At 40.4% G+C, this 25,374-nt stretch overlaps 1 protein-coding gene across 2 annotated transcripts; it reads right to left on the bottom strand.

Annotated features, from left to right (window-relative positions):
* Positions 1-2,127: 2,127 nt before the first annotated feature.
* NIPSNAP2 (nipsnap homolog 2) lies at positions 2,128-24,465 on the bottom strand. Of its 2 annotated transcripts, none has more exons than XM_039507970.1 (10): positions 24,362-24,465; positions 18,987-19,126; positions 18,856-18,901; positions 14,212-14,306; positions 11,759-11,829; positions 10,320-10,460; positions 9,072-9,103; positions 5,602-5,696; positions 4,307-4,390; positions 2,128-3,487 (listed from the first exon to the last, which is right to left on the bottom strand). In XM_039507970.1, the coding sequence occupies exons 1-10, from the start codon at positions 24,448-24,450 to the stop codon at positions 3,423-3,425; spliced, it is 858 nt and encodes a 285-aa protein (XP_039363904.1). In that variant the 5' UTR covers positions 24,451-24,465; the 3' UTR covers positions 2,128-3,422. The 2 variants fall into 2 exon arrangements, with proteins under 2 accessions (XP_039363904.1, XP_039363903.1); XM_039507969.1 differs by lacking the exon at positions 24,362-24,465 and adding an exon at positions 23,936-24,212.
* Between the last annotated feature and the right edge of the window lie 909 nt (positions 24,466-25,374).

The raw sequence follows: 25,374 nt of genomic DNA, 5'->3' as shown, positions 1-25,374 counted from the left end.
CAGGCTGTTTACTACAAGACTCTTCAGCAGCCTACAAAAAATATTCTCTTTTAAATTCGTCTTGAAGGAAATCTCAGCAAGTTCCAAGAACAGCTCATGTACAATAAGTCTTTTGTTTGGGTGGGAGCGTTTGAACAGGGTGAAAGAAAGCTCTTGCTGTTATTCAGGGTGTTTCCCTGCTCTCCTCTAAGATGCAGCTGTAGAGTTTCCAGGCATGAGAGAACTTTTTGTTAAGATATCATGACAAAAATCTAACGTCCAATACAGCAGCTCTGGCACTCACTCAGGCCCTGACTCTGCAAACAGTTGTACGCATACTTAACTTTAAGCATGAGTAGTCTGACTGAAGTCAGTGCGTTAATTTAAGCATATGGAGAACCGTTTGTACAACTGAGGCCTCAGTGTACCTCTGAAATTCTTCTCCTCGCCCATCACTGTGATTGTGAGTGGAAAATGGAAGCGTGGATTGGACCTGATATTTCACAGGGGTTCTTCAGGTGTGATTGTTTTGAAAAGTAAGAAAACCGTTCTCTACTGGGCAAACACCAAGCCACACCTCTTCCTAGGTGGAATCAAGAATTATTATTCAGCTCAGTAAGCAGGTGGCTCTCTTCTCCTGGCTGACCTCTTTGCTTTCTACAGCACAGAGTGCTAATCAGAGGCAGTACGGCAGTGAGACAGCAGCAGGAGGAAAGTTTCCACATCACAGGTAAGGGTCGGTCCCACTGCATACAAGATCCACCACAAAAGTGCCCAGGAAAGTTTTGGGAAACAGTGCAAGGGGTAAAGTAAGTAGGCAGGCAATCCCCTGACAGGAGAGGAATAGGATAAAATAGAGGAAGTTACAGAGGGGGAAAAGAAATGCCCTACACAGAAGAGGAAGGAAAATCATGCAAAGCCATTGCTCACTTATGAAAAATCTGTTCTTCAGTCTATGCTCCAGCACATTATATTCCTTTCCCCACGCTTTCTCTCGTGTGTTTAGATTGTAAGCGCTTGAGCACACAAAGCGTCTTTCACTCTGCTTGCACGGCGGCTAGAAAAATCAGACACGGGATGCTACCACAACACAAATAATACCGACATTAGGAAATTATTAATAATAAAGTTAGGAAACTATTAAGTTGAAAGACCACATGTGCACAGGTGCTGGAACTAGGAGTATGGTGTGTGTGTGTTCCTGCAGCACCCCGGGCTTGAAGTGGTTTCCATTATATACACGATTTACAGTTTGGTTCAATGGCTCTCAGCACCCCCAGGACCCCTGAAGATGTGTGTCACATCCATGTACATTTTTCAAATGCTGTATTATCTAGGCCAAAATGGCTATGTCAGTGCATTAGCTTTTCACCTGTGGAGACCAAGGTGAAAATACTGATGCCGGTCAATAGTAAGTTTAGGCATCTAGCCTGGAGCACCGGAGTACAGGGGATGGAAATTACAGGCTAGCATGCAAGATTCAGCCTAGTCTCCACTGTCTAGCACTGCAAAGCCATCCAACAATCCGGCATAATTAAGTAGCTCTACTCAAGAGAGGCCTGGCAATAGAATGAAACAAGGACGATGCAGCTCAAGGGGTCAAGACTGAGGCATCAGCAGAATGTTAACGCTTGCAGCGCCAGGCTCAAACCGGCATTGCTCATCCCTCACTCTCCCGAGCAATGAATGTGTTCAATAATTAAAAGCTAAAATAAGCCCCACACAAAAAGAGCACACTTGATAAAATCAGCATGGATCATTTGAAGCCACACCCTGCAAAACAACATGGGTCCTGATCCTGTAACCGGATCTGGAAACATGGATCCTTGCAGCCTATATGGAGATCTGCTGGCTCTACATGGGTGCAGGGCTCCACCCCAGCAGATCTAATTGAGGGATCTGGGCTGTGGGGATACTTCCCATTTCCACATCCCAACACCACACACTTCACAACCTAGCATCTTATTTGGAAATTGTATGTAAATATCAGCTGACAGCATGTCTTTGTGGAAGTGATAAGCTTCTGAAAAAAAGGCACATTATGGCAACGTTGGCCATCTAAACTGAAATACTGTGTAATTTCCCCCTACCCCTCTTTTTCATAACAAACACTGCGCAGATAGATGGAAACATGGCGCCAGTAATATGTGAAAATTAAAAGGATTTTATTGACTGATATGTTATTGCAGAAAACTCATTGAAATGTACAAACTGGACATTCAGTATGTGATTTGTACATACAATATATTACAGTGATTCTTTAACTAGTTTGAATAGACATTATTGTTTTCACTTACAGGATGGTCACGTCATTATAGATATTAAAAAGCTGATATGCTCTAATCTAAAAGTGAAATCAAACAGAACCGGACATAATGATACATTGCTTTATGCTAATCATATTGACTCAACATGCGCCATCATCACACATCATTTCAGATGCACCTACTGTATAGTTAGTGAAACACCTGATCAAGCATATATCTGAAGTCATGATTGCTTATTAAACAAAACCTCTTTTCCTAGCTTTCAGAATTATTGTCAGAAATACACGATTAACAAAACACGAGTGCCTGTAAAATTTCACACCAGTGTTCCTTGCAAATGTCTACTCCAATACTATAGATCATACAGCCCAAAGCTTGATTAAATAATTTCATACAGTTAGTTCCAGATTTAGACAGTGGATGGATGTTCGTTTATTTCTACTTCAGAGCCTTATCAAAATGGAATCCACTATTGTCTGTACATTCATCAACTATCACCTGATTTGTAATTCATTTTCCACTAATACTTGCACTTTATTTATAAAGTGAGAGTAGTTCAGTAATTCTACTGCACGTTATAATTTAAATATTCTCAGCTACTTTGTAAATTCGTAATTATTTACTGGTTCAATTCCCAATAAAACTGATATAATGGTATGAATTTCTCAGATACAAAGCTTTGTTTAAATCTCTCCTATTTATGTGAACCAACTGACACTGATTTTTCAATCGGTAATTACTACAAATCAAATATACATTTTCCATTATACAAAAGCCCCCTGAACTGTAACAATTTCCCCAGGATTTAAATACAGCATTAGTTCAAGACTTTAAATGGCAGATGTGCAACTCTCCCTTTGCTGCTACTGAAGCGTGGGAATCAGCACACATCAGGATACACCACATACTTGTATGCCAGGCTCAGCTCGAGGGGCCAGTTTCACAGATGAACTGGGTATGTCTTTTGAGTTCTTAAACTACAACCCTATTATTCTTTCCCCGGTACATTTCTAAATGCATAAAGTCTTTAGATTCTGAAGCAAAGAGGTTTCTTTGACAAGCTCAATATGGTACTTTTATGTTTCTTTGACCATGATATATGATGTATGCCATCAAATTAATTTAAGACAAATACTTGTCACTTCAATCTATGTAGGCACAGGTAAGTCAATAACTTTACTGAAGTGGAGAGATCTTCAATGGTATCATGATTCTGGACTCCATTTCCTGAATAAGTGGCACTGAAAAAAGGAAAGACAGGCTCTCATTTACTAATAAAGATCCCATTAGTAATTCTGCATACTCAACTTGGAGTACCGCTTTCATCAAACTACTCTACTAGTCAGTGCATGTCAAATCTTTACTAATCACCAACCACCCCTTCCCCCTGTCACTGAAGAATGGTAGTTTTGAGATGAGGTGAAAAAAACAAAATTATTTAATAGTTTTTAAATTTGCACTAAGGGTTTTGAAGACAAAAACTCCTGTTGCTTTTCAGCAAGATTTAAGGTTAGCTTGCAATTGTACTGTAATATTTCCTTTGTAATCTGATGGAACAACATTTGAAATATTTAGCATAGCCTACATGCCAGATTTGTTATGAAAGCTGTTTCTGATATCAAAGGTCTCCTGGATCCTGGCTCCAAAGTCTACTTTCCCTCTTTAGAGGAATTTATTTCACAGGGCCCCAATGTTTCACATTATAGACTGTTACAAAGAAAATCTAATGGATTCTTTTAAAGATATATTTCACTATTTACTGTATAAGTTTTTGTGATCAGAAAATTAAATCTTTGAACAGATCTATTCCTTTAGTAGATGTTATTTAGTACAAATGTGTTTTAATACAAACATTTATACAGCAACTACATCAGTTTGCTGACATTTACAAAAACTGAAAACAGATTATTTAAACAATTGACTTTGTAACTGATGAACATACCAGCAAAACAAAACATTTATGACAGTGTAACTTACTGAAACAATCATGGTGGCATCTCTGTCCATTAAAAAAAAAAATGTTTACTCCATGGCCCATTCCAATTTAGTTCAGCTCTTACCTGTATAATATACTAGTTCATCCCAGCCATGTTTATTCCATGCAGCATTTCTTATATCTTCTCTGGACTGGAGGTCTTTGTAAGCTAAAGGAAAAAAGTATACACACAAAATTTAGTACCAAGTCAATGTTCTGCTGTCCATAACTATCATGATTTAAAATATTTAATTCCGTGGTTAAGAGGCTGCAGTCATTTGGAAGAAAAAGAAAAAAAAAGTTAGCTTCAGATGCTCCTCCTTTTATACAAAGAAAAAGCTCCAAGACCAGTGGAAAGGGAGGAGGCAGAGAGAGCAAAAAGGTAGGTCTACAGCATTTATGGAGGCCATTCCATGTGAATATCACATGGCTGGTGCTCCCTGGGTTTTGCTGCATGTGGAGTCCTCAGGCAACTGCTCTGCCTGATATTTAACCCTGGCAACCAGCTGTAGGTATTGCTAGGAAGGTTGGTAGAAGTCACTGTAGGTCATTGGAACATTAAGCTCCCATGCTGACTATCCCCTTTCAAATGGAAGTAAGATGCAAGTGTGGCAAGGGATGCCAGAGGCAGAAAGGGCATTGAGGGGGCCTTGATACCAAAATTATAGCTGCATTAGAAATAGATTAGACAGATAATGCAGAACACTGGGGCTGGATCTCTGCATGGGTGCTCTAGGATCCATGGTGTTGGAATCCAGTTTCCTGTGGATATCCTTGAGGTCTGAAGGCCGCAGCGCATGTTTCCTCAATGCAGTTGTTCGATTGTGAACTTCTCTGAAGAGGCCCATCCTCCTGAACTGTCTGGAAACCACCTAGCACACAGTGGGTGCCACTGCAAATAAATAAATGTTCAATTCTCTCTGCTGTGAGGGGAGCAGACGGTGGTAACCTGAGGAGATACTTGATTTTTCCTTCCCTTCCTTCCTTCCCTTTTTAATTTGACCCTTAGAAATTAAATCTTTGATTACTAATTTCAGTGTGAACTTGGCCTGAGGGAAGAAACTGCAGGACTGAACTCATTATGTTCACTTTACTTGAAGCAAACAGTAAGACTCTGATAAGAAAGGTTTGTGATGCCTTACTGTAAACTTCTCATAGAAATTACAAAAGGACAAGGAAATATTTATTTTGTGCTTTTAACTTTGGCAACTAAAACTGCAAAATCAATTAAAAAACCCTTGCTGATATCAAAATGCAATTCACATGGTTCTCTCTCTAGTCCACATATCTCGTTATTCCAAACGGAATAGGTCCTTGTTTTAAGGACCTATTCAGTATAGTGACAGAGGAGTGAGTATAGCAGAAAACAAAGAAGCCTACCCCAAAGGTGATGAACCATATATAACTGTCCGATTTGTGAGAAAAATCCTCCAACTGCTTCATTATTGTCCTGTCGGAAACGAATAGCACGAGCCCTACAAGAGACAAATGGAACCTCTAGAAGCAGTAGATGGGCACAGGAAGCAAGTGGTGATTGGAAGGAAAGCAGAGTTACAATTAACACCATCTCAAATGTTAAAGGATTTTGCAGCAGATTCCAGATGTAAAAAACAAAAATACAACCCGATTCCCAGCAATAAGCAATTAAAATAGAACTTGTTAAGCCACATTAACATTGGAGAGACACCCCTTTATTAGATTCCATGCTGATCATTTTCTAGTCTTCAACTTTAATTTTGGAGCCAGTATGATAATCATTGTTATGGTTTAAAATGGCAAGAAATTTCTAAAGGTTTATCAAAAGATGCTTCCAAAATGGAATCCTCCTACCTGCCAACTTTATACTACTTTTGAGTGTTAGTCATATCAGGAAGATATGCTATTTGTGAATGTATTGTCTTTCACACTTACACACATGGATTTTACGTTGCTGGAATGCAAAGTTCTTGTACACATGCATCTTTCTCAGGCAGTTGCATCACATGATGCCACAAGCCTAATTTTAAACTTTTAACTCAACTAGAAGCTGCTACATTTTCTAAAGGGGATCTGTTGCCAACTCAAATATATCTGAATGTGTACCTCCCCAATAATAGAATGAAACCAAATTTACTGGCAAATTATTGAAATTAAACAAATTATCTTGATGCACATTATGCTGTTTGAAAACTCAAGTCTTCATTCTTATTCAAAACAACTGTAAATACTCACAATCATGCAACCTTAATTCATTAGAATTGCTTGGATTTAGCTAATGTAAATGCAAGGAACTTATACTGGTATTAAACAAGATAAAAATCAGGAGTATATACTGAAGAGGAGACAAACATTTTTACCTATATATCAAAATATAAATGTGATACTCAGTAGGATTTTAAAATGAGTTTTATTTAAAAAAGATCAAAATCTAAGGTTTGGTATTATAAAAATAGTATCTCTAACTTTGATGCTGAGGAAACCAAGAATGATCAACATAGTGTTAAATAGTTAACCCTCTGAGTTTCCAAGGGCAGTACTTTCTAGCAAAAACAATGCATTGCCATGAATTCTGCAATACAGTACTGCATTGCCCAGAAGGCAGTCAGGATATCTGGCCTTAGTCGGGTACACCTAGCATAGGAAACAGAAAACACCAAGTGAGAAGGGGGAGGATTTGTCCCTAATAAAACTAGCAAGTGACTCAGTATCCAAAACCTGCTGAAGCCAAGCACTTTCCACTGCTTCCTCGGCTGCCCCTGTGCCATAGGAAGCATGGCTCGTGGAAGACTCTAGCATGCACTCCTCAGTCTGGGCACCCTCTACCCACAGAAGTTGGCTCTAGGTTACAAAGCAAAATGAAAGATCTGAGACTACATTTAATTCCAATTCAATTGAATCTACAGAGGCCTCTCACAGCATGCTATTTCTATTGACAATCCTTCAAATGCATGACTTCCAGAAGCAGCAACACATATACATTATTAGAATCTTGAGACGCCTGAATTTTTTGGGAAAAGAAAAAAAATCCTTCCTTGTAAATTAAAACTACCACCACCTAGCTACTGCCAATGTCTTGTATGGTGTACTAGTAAAACCAGAATGATGGTAACGTTGGAGAATTGGCCAATGGGTTAGGAGTTAGGTGACCATATTTTCAAACAAAAAAAACCAAGCATGTTTTTGATGCTCAGAAAAGAAATAGCTGCAAATACTCAAGTCTTCTGCCTTTTGGTGCCTGTCTTTGAGCTGTTCCACCTGAGCTACAAGAGTTCCATCTGGGGCAACAGAAAAACCAAAGGAAAGTTCTGCCTCTTCCCCCTGTGTTCTTCTATACCTATTTTCCCTCCTCCATGTGGGTCTGGCAGTTTTAGAGAAAAGGGAAACAGCAGAGAGACCATTGCCCCACCCCCAACCCCTATTTCTTGAGGGGTTTTGCAGTTTTGCACTAATTAGGCTGGATCATTGGCCTTATTACTGCAACTTTGGCACACGACAAGTTATAACAAGCTTTGGTTTTGAACAACTGTTGGCGTGTTACACACTCACTCGGGAAGGACGAAGCAGGGGCATACAAAATATCTTAGCAGTATGTTTTAAACATTTTTGAATGATAAGAAACCTGAACATTTTGATAGATGAAGTAAAAAAAATGGGGAAATTTCAAGGTGTTCTGAAAGAAGTTCTCAGGAAACAGACATATGGAAAACTGGGAAACAGTCTCTTTGTGTAAAGGTCTTTATTTGTTTTGATCACACTACTACGGACAAACATGAGCAGGACGGGCAAGAGTTTAGCCAGCAGAGATGTACAAGTGAGACTAGGCGAGATTCTTAGTGGTAGAGGACGGTAGTTCATTTTGTAGCTGTGAAAGAAACCCAATGCCAGTAGTGCCCAGGTGTATTAGAAGAATGATGGTGTCCCTTCTACAGATGTCTACTCTTGCCACGAGTCTGAGCCTGCTCTTACCGAAGTCAACAGCAACATTTCCATTAACTTCAATGCAGCAGGATCAGGCACCAAGTCAGTAACCTTGGTGCTGTCCCTGAGGAGACTGATTGGGAAAGTAGACTGAACATAGGACAGCAAGCAAAATAATCTAGTTTTAATCTTGGCTCTGACATCTGCTCACTATGTGTTCTTGGGAAAATTTCTTCCCCAATCTGTGCCTCAGAATCTTCCATAGTAAAATTAGGATAATACTTCCCTTCCTCACACAGTTGTTGTGAAGATTAATATCTAAATGCTTTAAGGATGAAAAATGTGATAGAAGTGTTAAGTATTATTTACTTCTCAAAAGAATGATGGCTTTTAAAATGAGAACAAACAAGAGAGGTCCCAGCATTGTTCATAGAGGCACTCCCTTTCCTTCCCAGAAAGGCAAAATAAAATAACTAATTTGTCGGAGCTGTGTAGGACCAGGAGCAGCTCATTAGCTCTGTGTATCTGGAAGGGTGTAGGGATTATTCGACCATCTCCCCTACATGGTTTTAAACCAGGGGTAGGCAACCTATGGCATGGGTGCCGAAGGCGGCATGCGAGCTGCTTTTCAGTGGCAATCACACTGCCTGGGTCCTGGTCACCGGTCCGGGGGGCTCTGCATTTTAATTTAAATTTTAAATGACGCTTCCTTTACATTTTAAAAACCATATTTACTTTACATACAACAATAGTTTAATTATATATTATAGACTTAGAGAAAGAGACCTTCTAAAAACGTTAAAATGTATGACTGGCATGCGAAACCTTAAATTAGAGTGAATAAATGAAGACTCGGCACAGCACTTCTGAAAGGTTGCCGACCCCTGTTTTAAACTATGAAATGTAATTAATAAACTTAAATTACAGCACACAACATGGTGAAATACACTTACCAATAGTTGCCCCATTCAATCATTGTTCCAGGCTGAAAGAAGAAGAAAGTGTCTAGTATTTTAAAGAAAACTAGAGTGTTGGGACAGTTCTGTGGCATGTTTTTGAAAATGAATCTGACAAATGTGAAGTTATATGAAGCAAAAATATAAAGGGGGGAGAGGGTCTTCCTTCCATATTTCACAAACTGACAGTGATAAGCCTGTTGCTTGATCTAAGCACCACGTTATGGCCATCAATCTTCTGTCCAAGTTAAGATTTACAGGGCTCCCATTTTGAGTCTGTTAACATGCCACATTAACCAACTGAAGGAGTCCCTTGAGTGACAGAAGGCACTTCTTTCCCCTGAGAGGCTGTGCATGCTGCCTCTACAGGGTCCTTAAATGTAAAAAGGTAAGAAACTGAGATTTGACTTTTCAAATATTTTTAGAATATAATTGTTCAGGACTGACAGACCATGCCAGCTGCTCAAGTCCCCACTCCTGCCTGCTGGCATTATTACAGGTTTTTAACAGTGCCTCCAACAATAATATATTTTTAGCATGTCTTTTCTGCCAAACTGAGCACTGTTTAATTTTCACTAATCTGAAGGGTTTAAAAAAAAAAAAAGAGGAAAAAATGAAAAATACAATGGCATGAGCCTAGAGCTATTGAGATCCATTATCATCATCATCATCGATTACTTGTATTATTGTAGCGCTTATGATGCACTAATGACAAAGGGGGAACAAAAATGGTTTTAAACAAGATAGTGACATAGCCACAAATGTCAGCGATGCTTTCTTGAGCTCCTTCATCTTCACATACGTGTTATAATATAGAACATTGAGAATTCAGGCATCATTACTACACAGGTTTCCATTCTCACAGCATTTCCATTTGAAAAATACCATCATTTATCAAATACATTGATTCCTTTAAGTGCTTAAAATTATGACTGTATATTCATTTGCAATTACACTGTACAGCTATAATATTTTCTTTCAGTCTCTTGCATGAGTGTGTGTGCATTTCAATGAGAGTCAAGGGTGCTCAGCACTTCTCAGGAAGTGGCCAGCACCTTGTCGGATCCAGTCTTTATAGCTGGATTCTGCACACACTGAAGCCAGAAACACTTTTGCCATTGACTTCAATAGGAATAAGACTAGATCCTTAGTTTATTTTTAAGGAGGTCTGTGTTTTATTGTACACGTGTGTCGCATATTTTCAATTTTTAATCATTCACGCAAGAAAAAATATTTGACACTTACTCTAAGTTGATAAGATCTCAGTTCATAAATATTAGGACCCTCCCTGGGAACAGGTTCATTCCAGAAACTAAATTCCAACAGAAGCTGGTTCTTGCGAGAGAGAAGCATGTTACCCCTTTCTTTGCGAAACTCCGTGAATTCCTTAAAAATAAACAGTCATCATCAAACTTTAATATGTTACATTAACAAATTCTACTCTTCTATAGAACATAGTGATTGAGATTTTCAAAATCACCTTGGGGATCTGTACACCCAGTTCCCATTGAATTTAATAGTATCCAAATTCCTTAGGCAGCTTTGAAAGTATCAATCAGTGTGTTTACACATCACAGTCTCTATTAACAATTTTTGTACTGGGCAGTTTGGGTGTGAGCTGTTTTAATAATGCCAAGCTAGGTAAGCAAAATCCAGAGGAGCTATTTTCTACACAAGCTGTACTGAGAGGCTTCATGACAATAATGCTTTAACTGACAATTAGATTGTGTGTGTTCTGAATGGCCACTGACAGTATCCTGAAGAATGTAATTAATTGTTTTTCAACCTGGGCTGGTGCCAGATTAGTTAAAGTGGGTGTGTGGGGCAGAGGAGAGAATCAGAGTGGGTGAGGAAAGATGTTGGCCTCCAGATCTATATCATCCCCAAATACAGCAAACAGGCTGATGCATTTGCATGTAAAGAAGCAGGTTGCTCATTAAACGCTAGTGGGCATTCTTCCATGCTTCCACACAGCACCTAAGGTCACTGGCTGTGGCAGCAGCTCACATGTACAGTGCTGAAGGCTCACACAGCAGCCTGCCAGCTGGAGCATCACTTTTCTGCTCCCATTGTAGTAAGTATAGCCTGGGCACCAACAGATACCTCCAGCCCCCAGCATGTGACCTTCAAATAAGTGGGAAAATGGGGAGGGGAGAGGAAGAGTATCTGCAAAAATCATGTAAAAAAGCATAATGAGAATAAGACCGGGGCGGGGGGGGGGGAGGAAAGAGACAAGACAAGAGAACAAAGTAAAGGAGAAGCATTATGTGAGGGGACATGGTGGTGGGGGCATGCCCCGCTAGCAAATAGGCTCTGACAAAAGAGCTGAGAATCACAGACCGTTCATAACAGCAGAATATAAATTACTAAAACCACTTTGCACTTCTACAACGTTTTACGCCTACGGAACTCAAAACGTTATATAAACGTTAACACATTCAACGTCAGCACTCGAGAGGTGTGTGATATCCCCATTTTACAGACAGGTCCAATGAGGCACGGAAAGAGGAAGTGACTTGTCCACAGTCACACAGCTAGTCTGACAGAGCTGGAAAAAGACCATAGGAGTCCAAACTTCTAGTCTTTTGCTCTGTCTGCTAGCCTGACACTGGGAAAAATATTTCTCAGTAAAACATTTATTATTTCTAGCCAAAGTTTAAAATGTAGTCTTCATTTAGACTTACTTTATTTTGTCGGAGCTTATTCATGACCTCAGTAAGAGCTGGATAGCCTCCCTCATACCGCCAGAGATGTACTGAAATAGAAATAGACCTTTTTAGAGGCTTATGACAAAAGACATGAAACACCATAATGTAAACAAGGTCATTAACACTACAGAATGATTCAAAAGTAAAAGCTGGCTAGCATGTTCAGAATGCATTCTCAGTGCAATACAGTGCAGCCATTTGCTTTTTGACAAGGGGCTTCCCCTGCTATTCTAGCAACAGATGATTTACCCTAAAGGCAAGAATGTACAAAGATTTCTGAAGGGCACTTTTGCTGTATACTGCTTAGATGTGATGCTTTTATGTGACTATAATTAAAGTTGAGCTTCAACTTAAAACAGTGTCTTATGCCGAAAATGACTTGGTGCACAGCTTCAACTGATAGTAGCACAGTGATGGCACTTGTATTTCAATTAACTACTCAAGCAGAAGGAGCACAAAACTTTTTTGTGGGATAAATAAAATAGATGCCATTGTTAATTTTTTAATTGCTCCGCGATAAGAGGCAACCTTCAAAAGTACACTAAATGAGACCCAAACCCTCTAAAATATTTATAATCAGGAGGACCTTCCTCATCAAATAATAATTTCAAGATGGATGCCTATTTTACCTAAATTTAACAATGCCCTTTAAGTACTCTGTGTAACAAGACTTTTTATAAGCTTTTAGACTAGCAATATTAAAATACCGAGATTCCCATTCCCACCCTCTTTTCTTCCATCTTCCCTCAAAGACCCAGAAAAGCTACCTTTCCTCCAATGGAGACGGGGTGGGCATGGCTTCCTCTGAACTAGTTAATGCTGCTTTGGAAATGATTGCATGGACATTCTCTGTCAGTATGCTTCTGAATTAACTATCAAGCAATATTTTAGGTTTATTCCCCTCCGTACCTCAACATTCTCTTCATTTTTAAAAATACTCTCTTACAAACTGACAAATCTCTGTCTACAGATATCCTCTCACCTTTGGCCAGGGCTGGTGCTTCCATTAGGCGACCCTAGGCGATCGCCTAGGGCGCCAGGATTTGGGGGGGGGGGGGGTGGCATTTTGCACGCTCCCCACAGGGCGCACGGGAGCTTCAGGTTCCGCTCCCGTCGTGCCGCCGAAACAGGACCCTCCACCGACGTGCCGTGGAAAACAGCGGCAGGCAATTGAGCTACCGCCGACGTTTCGGCAATGACTGCCGCTGTTGCCTGCGGCATTTCGGCGGAGGGTCTTTCTTTGGCAGCGTGATGGGAGCAGAACCATAAGTTCCCGCGTGCTCCGTAGGGTGTGCACAAAATGCCACCCCTCACCCCCGAATTCTGCCAAGGGTGCTGCTCCTGCCTTTGGCCAATGCTAATATTATAATTATATTCAGCGAACACAGCTGAAATTAACATGCACATTGTATGCATGTATATGCTCTTGTAGTTGAAGCAGCAGCACTGATAGCAGGATAGCTTCGGCAACAGTGTGTGTCTGCTGCAGAACTAATAAGAGCGCAGCATGCTGATTATGTGGTTCCCACAAAATGAGGGCTGCTGCAATACTCTAACTTCTCAGAGAGCAGGGACTGTTTTAAAAGCCATTTAACATCATTTCAATGTCTCCCTATACCAGATTATAACAATGATGTTACACTTTGTAGTTATATAGCATATTTTCAATAATTTGAAGGAATGCATCTGAAGAAGTGGGTTTTTACCCACGAAAACTTATACTCAATAAATCTGTTAGTTTTTAAGGTGCCACCGGACTCCTCGTTGAATCTGAAGGAAGATTACATTTTGATCTTGAATTACTGGACACTGTCTATTTAAGGAAGAGATATCTAGGGTATCAGTACAGGACCCAATTGGCTGGGAGACAATAGTTCCATTACATTTTGTGGTAACGTCAACGTTGCTTAACAGTGCCATGCAGAACAATTATAATAGGACACGGAAAGTCAAAGTTAAGCTTTTAAACTGGCTAACACAAACTAAATTCTATCTCAGTACACCTTTTAAGCCTAAATTTTCAGAAGTGTGATCTGTGCCTGCAAAATAATGCAGGCACAAACGGTATGCAGGTGCAAAAATATGCAGGAACAAGAGGAAGGGGCTTACCATGTACTGTCACTCTCTCATTGAGACGAGGTAAAAGTGTATTAACATAAGTATACAAATATGTTTGAAAGAGAGTATTAGAGTAGTGCTGCCTGAACAAGCCCATTTTATGAATCAACGCTTCAGTATCAAACTCAATGTGATAAAAACCAAGCCATTTTAAAGTTAACAATCATTAACCAATTATTTTATGTAATCAACAGCCCATATCCTGAAGTACACTGTTAAAGGTTTATGCACAGTGAGGACTTAAAAAGAAACCTGCCAAGCACACATTTCACTTGTACGGTTTTACATTCTGTTGTACTTCTATCTCCTACCAGCCTGATCTTGCTCTCCGTACCACGTGTTCCAAGTCCCCACCAGTGCACACGGGTAGTGTTTTTCTTCATGAATCTTTGGCAGCACCTCTTGACTTAAAAACAAGGAATACAGACACTATGTTGCATTTCCTTCAGGGAGGCTACATTTGATATGCATAACAACTCATAATTATGCCACCACATGTTCATTATAGTATGAACATTCACAAACTTCATTTTTCAGAAGAGAAAGCAGAAATACAAAACCCTGCTGTATGCAGGAAAAACTGATCACTACAACTCTCTCTATATAAACTTAAGCATAACCAGCTTTGGTGGAGGGATAGCTCAGTGGTTTGAGCATTGGCCTGCAAAACAGAGGGGTCTGAGTTCAATCCTTGAGGGGGCCATTTGGGGCAAAAATCTATCTGGGGATTGGTCCTGCTTTGAGCAGGGGGTTGGACTAGATGACCTCCTGAGGTCCCTTCCAACCCTGATAGTCTATGTCTAATACACAGCATGACACATCAGGTCTTTTGATGTGAACCCGCAAAACATGTAAAGTTACCTGATATATTAGCAAGATGTCCCAATCTGAGGGTGTGCAAAACACCTGCATGACTTGGTTCAGGAACAACTTAAAAAGTTTTCTTTTGTTAGCAGCAATGGTAAGACACAGAGATGGGAAAGGATAATTTGTCTCCAGCACTAAAGTTCTATAACTGACATTTCTATTATGCCACACAGATGAAGATAATCACTTTGTCTGATGGACATGAATAAAGTCAAGTGATGGCTGGTTGCTGTAGCATTACTGAACAGATTAGAAAGCAGACCCAGTCTGAAACTAATTTATTCATTAAAGCACAATGTACACAGCAAAAGCTGCCTAAAATCCATCTCCTATGTGCAACCTGGTCTTGAGCAACCCCTGGTTTCTTGCATGGTTGTTTAAGACAGATTTCACTGTACTGTACTTTGGTGAATAAGGTTGTTTCAGACTAGCTGAATCTTCTCTTTATTACTTTTTATTGCTGAGCATTCTGGCTAGCAGCCACTGATTCTATGTACCATAATAAATAGGGAAGAAGAATAGTCTTATGTGTAATGAACAGCATTCAGAGTTGGAAGACCTGGGTTTTATTCTTAGCTCTGCCACTGACCTTCCATGTGACCTTGAGCAAATCTCATTACTATTTGTGCCTCAATTTCTCCATCTGCATAACAGGAATAATACTACGCACTGATCTCACAGAGGAGCTGGGAGTTTTTAACAACTTATGTTTGCGAAGTATAATGAGATCCTAGGATAGCAGTTGCAACAGAAATGTAAATGATTATTACTACAATAAAACTAAAAGCTAGTTTTTGCTCTAGATTAGAAAGAATCTCACCTGATTCATTCATATGTATGAGCACCACCTTTTTGCCTTTTATTATTGGAAGTCAAATTGGCTCTCAGAACTTCAGAATGGAGCCCCCTATCTCTGAAGGTTCATGAATTAGTAGGACAAAGACAGATAACACTTTTTCTATTAATTCATACAGTCATAAAAATGTAAGGCTGGAAGATGTCATCAAGTCCAGGTTCCTGTACTGAGGCAGGACCAAGTAAACTAGACTAGACCATTCCTGACAGGTGTTTGTCCAATCTGCTTTTAAAACCTTCACGACCTCCCTAGGAAGTCTATTCTATTCATGCTGGCTATTCTTTACAACCCTGTTAACCTCTAGGCGCTTACAAACTGATTGTTTAATAATTTCTTCCAGTATCTTTCCACCTATTGATGTTAGGCTGATTCGTCTATAATTGCCCAAGTCCTCTTTGTTCCCCTTTCTAAAGACAGGTACTCTGTTTGCTCTTCTCCAGTCCTCGGAGACCTCACTTATCTTCCATGAGTTCTCAAAGATAATTGCTAATGGTTCTGAGATTGCTTCAGTTAGTTCCTTAAGTACCTTAGGGTGAATTTCATCAGAACCTGCTGACTTGAATCCATCTAACTTGTCTAAACATTCTTTAACCTGTTCTTTCATAATGCAGGCTTGTGCACCTTACCCCCTGTTAATATTGGGTTAAGTATCTGGTCACTGTTAACCTTATTAGCGAGGACTGAAGTAACATAGGCATTAAACACCTCAGCTTTCTTTGATGTCATCCATTCTTAACTCTCCTTCCCACTAAGTAGTGGATTTACACTTTGGTTCATCTTTCTCTCACTCCTAACGTACTTATAGAACCTTTTCTTATTGCCTTTTATGTCCCTTGCTAGGTGTAACTCATTTTGTGCCTTAACCTTTCTGATTATGTCCCTTGGTGCTTGCAATGTTCTTTTGTACTCCTCCTTATCAACTCATCCACGTTTCCACTTTTTGTAGGATTCCGTTTTGATTTTCAGGTCATTATAGAGCTCCTGATAAAACCACACTGACCTCTTCCTATTGTTCCTATCTTCTCTTTGCATCAGGATAGTTTGCAGTTGTGCCTTTAATATTGCCTCCTTGAGAAACTCCCAGCTCTCCTGAACAACTCTTACCCTTAGATTTTCTTCCCACTGAACCTTACATACCATTTCTCTTAAGTTTGTCAAAATCTGCATTTTTGAAGTCCACTGTCCTTATTCTGTTGCTCCCGTCTTTCCTTTCCTTAGAATCATGACATCTATCATTTCATGATCGCTTTCACCCAAATTGCCTTCCACCTTGGGATCTGCTACCAATTCCTCCCTGTTGGTGAAGTCAGGATGCCAAAATTCATGATGACTAATCCTTATCACCCTGAGTTGGCAGTATGTAACAAGGACTCGGACTGCTCAAGCTGAATTTTTGGGGATACTGAGGGAAGTTCAGGGAAGCTTCAGGTTTTCATCCCTCCATTCTTAAAATGGACCCAATTCTCTCCTTTCTACTTGAATATTTAGGCTGACTTTGGTTTGGAAAGACCAAATCAAATACCATAGCTTTCAGTAGATTGCTATCACTGTCCCTGTACCTTTCCTTGAAAATAAACATCTCTGCTTTGACTTAACATTTATTTATCTGATGAAGCAGTGCCATTTCTCCACTTCCCTACCTCATATAATTATACACATTTATACTGAGCTGGTTGAAAGTGATTTTCTCTTCTCCAGGTATGCATTTCTTTTTTCAGTCATGAGAGGAAAAAAAGATTACAGTGGAAACTACTTTTTAAAGATTTTCCCACTTTGCACCACAAGAAGAACCATTGTTTAATTTAAATGAAGAAAACTGTCCCCCCTAGTACATTCTCTCTACTTTGGGCATTTTAACAAAGGATCATTCATACCGTACTAGAGATATAATAGTGATTTTATCCAAAGCAAATCAAAGCACTTTACAAACATTAATTTATGAAGCCTAGAAGAATCCTTGTAAGGTAGCCATGTATTATTCCCATTTTAGAGATGAGTAAATGGAGGCACATAGAGGTCAGGTAACCTACTCATGGTTACACGGAGAGTCATGAACACTCTTGAGAACAGAAGTCAGGAGCTGTGACCTCCAGCCTACAGTTCTAGACAATAAACCACACTTAAAACAATACTGGTTGCATGATCCTAAAACAATGTTCTATTTAATTGATACCCTCTCTTAAATGATCAGTGTCAATGAGAACGAACTGCCATTTTGCAACATGGGAGGCTCATGTTTCCCAACTTGAGTGTTTAGCTCTTTCAAAGTGTAATGGCTACGGCTCTAATGCAGCAAATATACAGATAAATCAGAATTTCCATTTCTGTAACTGGTCTTTAAATTAGTACAGTACATTAAAAAACAAATATTGATTCTTATTTTTAATCAGCAAAAGAGTTTTTGGAAATCCTATATAACAGCCCTGTGGGTAAAATTCACTGCAGATCAAGCCCACATAAGGATTCACTATACCTCTTAATGTATGGCTCTCAATAATGTCACTTTTCATGGAAACATCAGGGTGCGTCAATGTCAAATCTTGGGGTTTTATCCCCTCCCTCAAAGCTTTTACCTCCGTTTTATATTTGATATTTAGTGACCCCTCCCAAGTGACCCTCTCTCTTTTCTTCCAGTTTGTAGACAGAACTCCCACCAGGTAGATTCTTACACTGTAGCTGAAGGAAGGGCTAACTGGAACAGCAGTACAGAGGAGTTGCATCTTACGTGGGGGTTAGGTTCTGAAGTCAGCGCGTGAGGCGAAAATCGCGTATAGTCAAATGCTCATTGAGTGGAATAGCGGGCGGAGCTGCCTGCACTACAGGTACAGTATTTAAATTGTTATTTTTCTCATTTTTTTTTGTTTTGCCGAGCGCATATAGTTAAAATTGCGTAAGTTAAATGCGCCTATGATGCGACTCCACTGTATCTGCCTAAAAAGGCTGCAGCAGCCTTATGACAACTAGGGGAGGGAAGAAATGTGCACCTGGATCCCTCTCATATACACCCTAAAAACAGCATCTAGTGCAGTTCAGTGAAGGAACACCCCAAAAAAGGAGCAGTAGTAGGGGAACTGGAAGGAAGCATCTGTGCCAACTGTCTCCAAGAATAAATGGTTTATTCACAATAATTCTCTTCTTCCCAAATAAAAAAAATCACACACCAGCCAATTTACAGAATCCCATTGCTCAGATTCACATGTTGAAAACCACAAAGTATAATATATGAACTTACCAAAGTTTGTTGTAGGCATCTAGGTATTCTGGCTTTACATTGTGAACTGAAACAATAAAATTCAAGGATAAATGTAGTAGCAAAAATAAAATAAGATAAAAGGAAATGTTAAATATAAAAATATCACCCACACTGTATTTTATACAGACTGCTGGTCTCCTTTTTGGCTAGTAGATTGGAGTGAGCATCTTTCCTTGGATCCACTTTGCGAACAAAGAGTGATTTTAACCAGCTGTCTTCACCTGCTCTGTTAGTTGATGATGCCAGCCCCCTACACATCAATGGATACATTACATTGTCACCGAATGTTTATTAAAAATGCACAGACAGGAGGAAAGTCAGTCAAGATCAAGTTTAACATACTATGGTAACGTATACAGAGGAACGATGCTAAGTCTTCCCAGGACCTCACTCTCCAGCAGTGTAAAGGGACAATGTTTACCCAGCAAGGTATACACCTATTGGAAAGGCTTCCCAGGACGGCACAGAAGTGGTGCAGCTACACTACCCGACTTGCACCCCTTGTGCTGAAGAAACACCGCCTTGAGCGCTGCAAGTTTCAGCGCAGTAAAGTGGCAGTGTAGACAATGCACCAGCGCTGGGAGCTACTCACCTCACGAGGGTGGGGTTTTTTTACAGCGCTGGGAGACCTCTCTCCCAGCCCTGGTGCTGTGACTACACAGCCACGGCAGCGCTTTAACATTGCTAGTAAAGACAATTTATATCAGGTTTTAAGCCAACCCCAAAACATTGTGAGGCATAAAACCACTTTTGCTTCCGTGCCCTGCTCCTGCATTGATTAGAGCTCTGTAAGAGCAGAGAATGTAAGCCACTAAATATTTTTTTCTCTTAAACTCTCTTTGCTCAAGCAGGATATCTACATCCTCCCAGAAACCTGAGGTCAAACATGAACCCTAGTGCACATGCACGAGAAAAGACAGTGTGCAAACATTGCTTTGTTTACTGTGAATGGCACAGTAAATGCCACGTGTTCCTGTGTTCACTGAAATAGATTTCAAGGAAGCATCATGGAAGAGAAGAAATGCAGGTTACAGCATACTCTACTTTGGGAATAGATTAGAGTGGCATTAGACATCAAGGAGCCTGCATAGATTTTAATTTTTGAACAGTAGCCATTATAATGTTCAGGATTCAAATTCATTTTCTTTGTTCAATATTTACAGTTTTTCCCACTTAAAAAATTAGTTGACTTTGATAGAGTGTCTGAAAGCTTAACTAGTTTAACAATTTAGTTTCTGCAAGTACCTCTGCAAAAATGCTATTTTTTATCTTCATACAACAATACAGTACACAATAAAATCACAACAGACAACATGGTTCTTCTTAAAGTATGAATATATTAGGACTGTTTTTTCCCTTTTTCAGTGGTGAAAGACACTAGAGCCACCAAATGATGTGCACTAGCTTTATCTACACCAATACAAATAATATTTCGTTCAAGTGAACAGCAAACAGAAAAGATTCTAGTTTTTACTGCTTCGTCTTTATAATATATAAAGGTGGCCTTGATCTTACAATATTTTCCTTCCTCCCGACCCGTTAGAAGCATTTGCTTGCAGCTTCGCCCCATTTCCTGGAGGATTGTGGAAAGATCTGAAATTATTTAATTAGACTTAATTATTCTGGAGGATTTTAGTTATTGGCTGGGAGATCCATAGGACAGATTACAACTTCCAACTGTGATACTGTCTTTCAGGTCCTCAACAGACTGAAAATGTTCCAGAAATAAAAATGTTGGAAAAAAACTGTTTTTGGAAAAATAACCCTTTGCAGTTCACTTTAAAAAACACATATACCCCCCCAATTCCCATTTTTAAAATCCCAATAATAATGGGGCATAAAATGATGAGGTAGTTTATATTGCTTATTCAAGCAACATGCTGAAGGAAGGAGAAGACATGTGACACCTAAGAAAAGAATAGCTGGGAATGAGGTGACCTTCAACACAAAGAAGCTACAGCTTCTGGGGCTAGATTCAAATGTCAGTAATCAGTACACAGTGAATTTTCACAGCAGAGGACTAATCAACTGAAAAATAAAAGTTAGTAAATTAAAGCTATGGCCCAATTTAATGATTATTGGGGAACAGTCACCTTCTCAAGAGTTTGTCAGGGACAATAACGAAAACCTTGAAATAAAACAAATACAATAAACCTACAACCATAAGAAACCAGCTTTGTATGACATATTACTAGGTAGGTACAGTATTTGAAGATTATAAAGTAATATGATTATCTCTCTGCTTTGAAAGTTACTACTACTTAGATGTAATCCTGGTAGTATAGAGAGGTCCTCAATTCCTAGGTGTATTTTATAAGGACATTACAGTGCTTAATATTTTTTTAAATATGAACACTATCAACTAAAACGTGAGCAACATTTAGAATTTTGGGAGAGAAATCATTTAAAAAAAGCTCAGGTCCAACAGGTATATTTCCAATAATTTGTTTTAAACATCTTCCAATATAAACAGTTGTTTTTAAACAAAAGCATCTTCCGCCACTGTTGTCAATTCAAAGATTGCAGTGCTAAAGAACTTCAAAGAGAAACTGACTATAACCAAAAGAAAACTGACTTTGTTGATATTAATTGTTGAGTGGTAGCGGAATGCAAAAGATAACAGCATATAAATGGAAAAAGAACTTGGATTTTTAGAATTATTTGAAATAATCAAATTTATAATAAATATGCTTACAATATGAATTATAAATTGACAGCATCCCCTTAAACTCTCCATAGTTTTACTTCTCAATAGTTTGAAGTAAAACTTATTTCCTTAACAATTCTCACAATTTGACAAAAATGGATACTTTCCTATATTTCTAATTAATCTTAAAATCAGCATAGATTTGTACACAGTATCACTGATGTTAGCAAAACTTTGAGAACTGTCTCTCGTGTCTTACTACTACAACTCCAGTATGTGTGTTGGTCCTAGATGAGCTGTATTCCACCAAAAATAGTCCAGCTATAGAGAAATAGATTTTCTTTAAAGGATATCCTGACTGCTATTCTGAGCTCTGAAAGAGACAGAAGAGACCCAGGTAGGTCTAATCTCTTTACTAGTTCAGAAATATTCCCTGCAGTAGAACATTAGTGCTTTGTATAGTTCAGTTTTAAATATTCAAAGCCATGGCATTCCCCCCTGGAAGATCATTCCACAGTCTATCAGACTCATAGATTCTGAGGCCAGAAGGGACCATTGTGGTCATCTAGTCTGATCTCCTGTATAACAGAGGCCATAGAACTTCCCCAAAGTAATTCCTAGAGCGTATCTTTTAGAAAAAGATCCAATTTTGATCTAAAAATTGTCAGTGACAGAGAATCCACCATAACCCTTGGTAAATTATTCCAATGATTAATTACTCTAATTGTTAAACATTATACCTTATTTCCAATCTCACCTTACTGTCTGGGAATGTTTCCTGATATGTCCCACCAGATTATAAAACAGGTTTAAGAAAAAGTTACTTGACAACATCTCTCTAATGCCAGTAAGAATATGTTTACATCATGGATAAAGGGTAGGTATACGGTGTTTACAACACAGCATACAATTTTTGGTTTTCTGGGGGCCATATTTCTCACAGCATTACAGGCAGCCTATTGTGGAATCATTATCAGTCCTTTTACTAAGGCACTGCCTGATTTTGCTAGCTGTGGTCCCAATCCTACAAGCACGTATGGATGTTCCGAACTGTAAGCATGTGAATAATCCCACTGAAGTCACTGGGCCTTGGTAGGTACTCAGAGTAAAGCATATATGCCTAAGTGTTTGCAAGATCAAGGCCTACAACTGCACCTGGTAGGTAAGCAATCATGCAGTGTGCAATGGTGTGTCCACACTGGCTTGTATAGAGAGCAAATAATCAGCCAATGTGTGTATATTTTTTCAAACTGCTAGTGGCTCCTGTAGATGTTGTTTTCCAAAAAAACCCAAAAAACAAACACTAACAAACAAACAAACAACCCAGAAAAAATCATCAATACCCAAGATTTCAAACGGACACTATCAGGTTAAAACAATGTAACAAAACAACTTTCCTTATTTTAGAAACATCATTGGTAACTTGTAACAAATGGAAAGTTAGAATTTTGAAAATGTAAGTTTATTTTTCACTGTTTTACTTTTGGCATTACCCTTCCATTGAAAAATAGTAAAAGACTAATCAGTTTCTAATCAATTTCACCTCTCTTTTCCTATGTACAAGCTCAGTGCTACAGTAGGCAGCTGGCAAATGTTTATTTTAAAAATTGCCTACATTAGATTAAACACACACAGGGAAATACGTCTCCATCAAGTTTTCTGTTAGCTGAAAACCTATATTCAAGTTGAGTACAAATCCTAAATTTTTGCCCTCACACCATCCCCCTGAAAGAGAGAAAAATTTGAAAGACACACTTAACTGAAATTCAACCAACAGGTTTTGATTTCTGTTCTAAACAAACATCAAAGTTAACTGAAAGTATAAAAATAAATCAGATGCTTCAAACCCATTCCAACAGGTGCCTGTTGGGGCATGGGGCATCAGATATTTAGACTATGTCTTGTGGGTTTCCCTCTGGGGGTGCGTGTGTAGGGGGGTTGTGTAACCCGGTGGGTCCCCAGTCTCAGATGGGGGGCCCCTGTGTGTGCAGAATGGGAGGTTCAAACCCAGGATGGGGGTTGGGGGTTGTGTGGGCATGATCCCAAAGCAGGATCGTGGGGCGGGTCTGAGGCGGAAAGTGCCTCTGTGGGGCGGGCTTCCCAGGCCCGGCTCGGGGCCCCGCATGGGGGAGGCACAAGCTGGGGTGCAGGTGGGGGCGCGGGTGCCCGGCGCGGGCTGTCCCTAGGCGGAGCGGGGAGGCCCATGACCTTGCGGGAGACCCCGGGCTAGGAACTGCTACTCGGGGCGGCCCCGCCGGGGGGCTCCGGCCCCCGGGCCCGCAGCCCGCGCCCCCCAGGCCAGAGGGGCGCCATTTACCGTCCGGGAGGAGGGAGCGAGGGGCACCCCGGGGGCCGGGCCCCCCAGCGCCGCACTGCAGGCCCGGGGGCTCTCCCGGAGGAGCCCGTGCTCACCTGAGGGCCAGGCTGCCGCGGGCCGGGAGGCGAGGCCCGGCCCTGCCCAGCCCGCCGGCTCCCCCCAGGCTCCGCCGCAGCAGCACTCGGGTCGCCATCTTGCTCCGGCCTCCCCCGCCCAAGCTCGCCCGGGCCCGGGAGGACGACTCGGGCCTGCAGTACCCGCTGGCGGCCACTGGGGGGACAGCGGGGCGTGAGCAGGCCCCAGAGCAGACGAAGCGGGGCTTGGCGCTCTGAGGAAGGGGCCCAGGGGGACCCCCCCGACCCTACTATTTAACCCCTTGGCTGCTGGGCTTGGTATCCGTCTCCCTATGGCTCCCGAACACATCCCATCAAGCCAGGCATCAGTCTATGGGGATGGAGAGGATTTTAGGGTGGAGCCCCATTTGCCCCCATGCAAATCTGTTAAAGCCTATTTCAACCCACTCAGTATACGGCCCTTGAGGCTCATGCCAGCGCCTTTCCTCCTCCACTGTTCTCTCTCTCTCTCGCAGGAGAATAATTCTGCATCTCATCACCACTTCAGAGAAGAAACATTTATTATCTCCATAAGGAGACCAGGGTGGTGGAGCCAGCTCTGCCACTGGCTTCTAGCCTTGGCAATAAGCCCTTTCACCTTTCCGTGCCAGTTTCCTCCTCTGTAAAATAAGGATAATACTTTGCACATGCTTAACTTTACTACTGTGAAGCATCCTGAGGGTGCATAAGTGTTAGGCCTCCAAGCCTGCTAAGGTATTATTACTTGCTAACCCTTGCCACTGTGGTTTCCACTCTGCAAGACAAAAAATGCAACCATGTGCAGAAGTCCTAGCTCTGAAGAGCCAACAGTCTAATAGTTGGCTGCTCTTTACACTGTTATTCCTTTCATGAAATGTGTGATGGATACACAAATATTTTGTGTTCATGGTTAGCTGTAGCTTCTTCCCACTCCAACAAGTTATTAGAGATTAGAATGCTCTTTTTCCTGTCACCCTCCTGTTGGAACCCTACAGGAGCAGATATTAACACACATTTGTTCCAGTAATACACTGAAGTAATAGGAAAAACTCAGTTTTTTTCAGTTATCACAGCATGTTTCACTTGTCACTCATAATTACAATTTCATTTTTTTGCTGGAGGAAAGAACGAAAACTGGAAAATACCTTCTCACCGGAGATACGGCATCTGTATAGCACAGTGCTGAGAGCATACTACATAGGCAAGGTGTATTTTCCCATACATACCAGACAAGCAAGGCTGTACTAACAAGGTTAAAGCAAATGTAAGGGTGCTGAAAGAGGGCAGTGTAACAGCCCTGGAAATCATTATACTGTTATCGTCAGCCCAACCAGCAGCAGTGCAAAACTCCTCTGAACTACTGTGTGAATGTGCCTCAATCCTGACTCAGAAAACACAGCACTTTTGATGAGCATAGTGGATAAATTACAGACACTCAAGGT

Source organism: Mauremys reevesii, linkage group 20, assembly GCF_016161935.1.
Source record: "Mauremys reevesii isolate NIE-2019 linkage group 20, ASM1616193v1, whole genome shotgun sequence".
Classification (NCBI taxonomy): Eukaryota; Metazoa; Chordata; order Testudines; family Geoemydidae; genus Mauremys; species Mauremys reevesii.
This window is presented reverse-complemented; position numbering and strand designations above follow the sequence as displayed.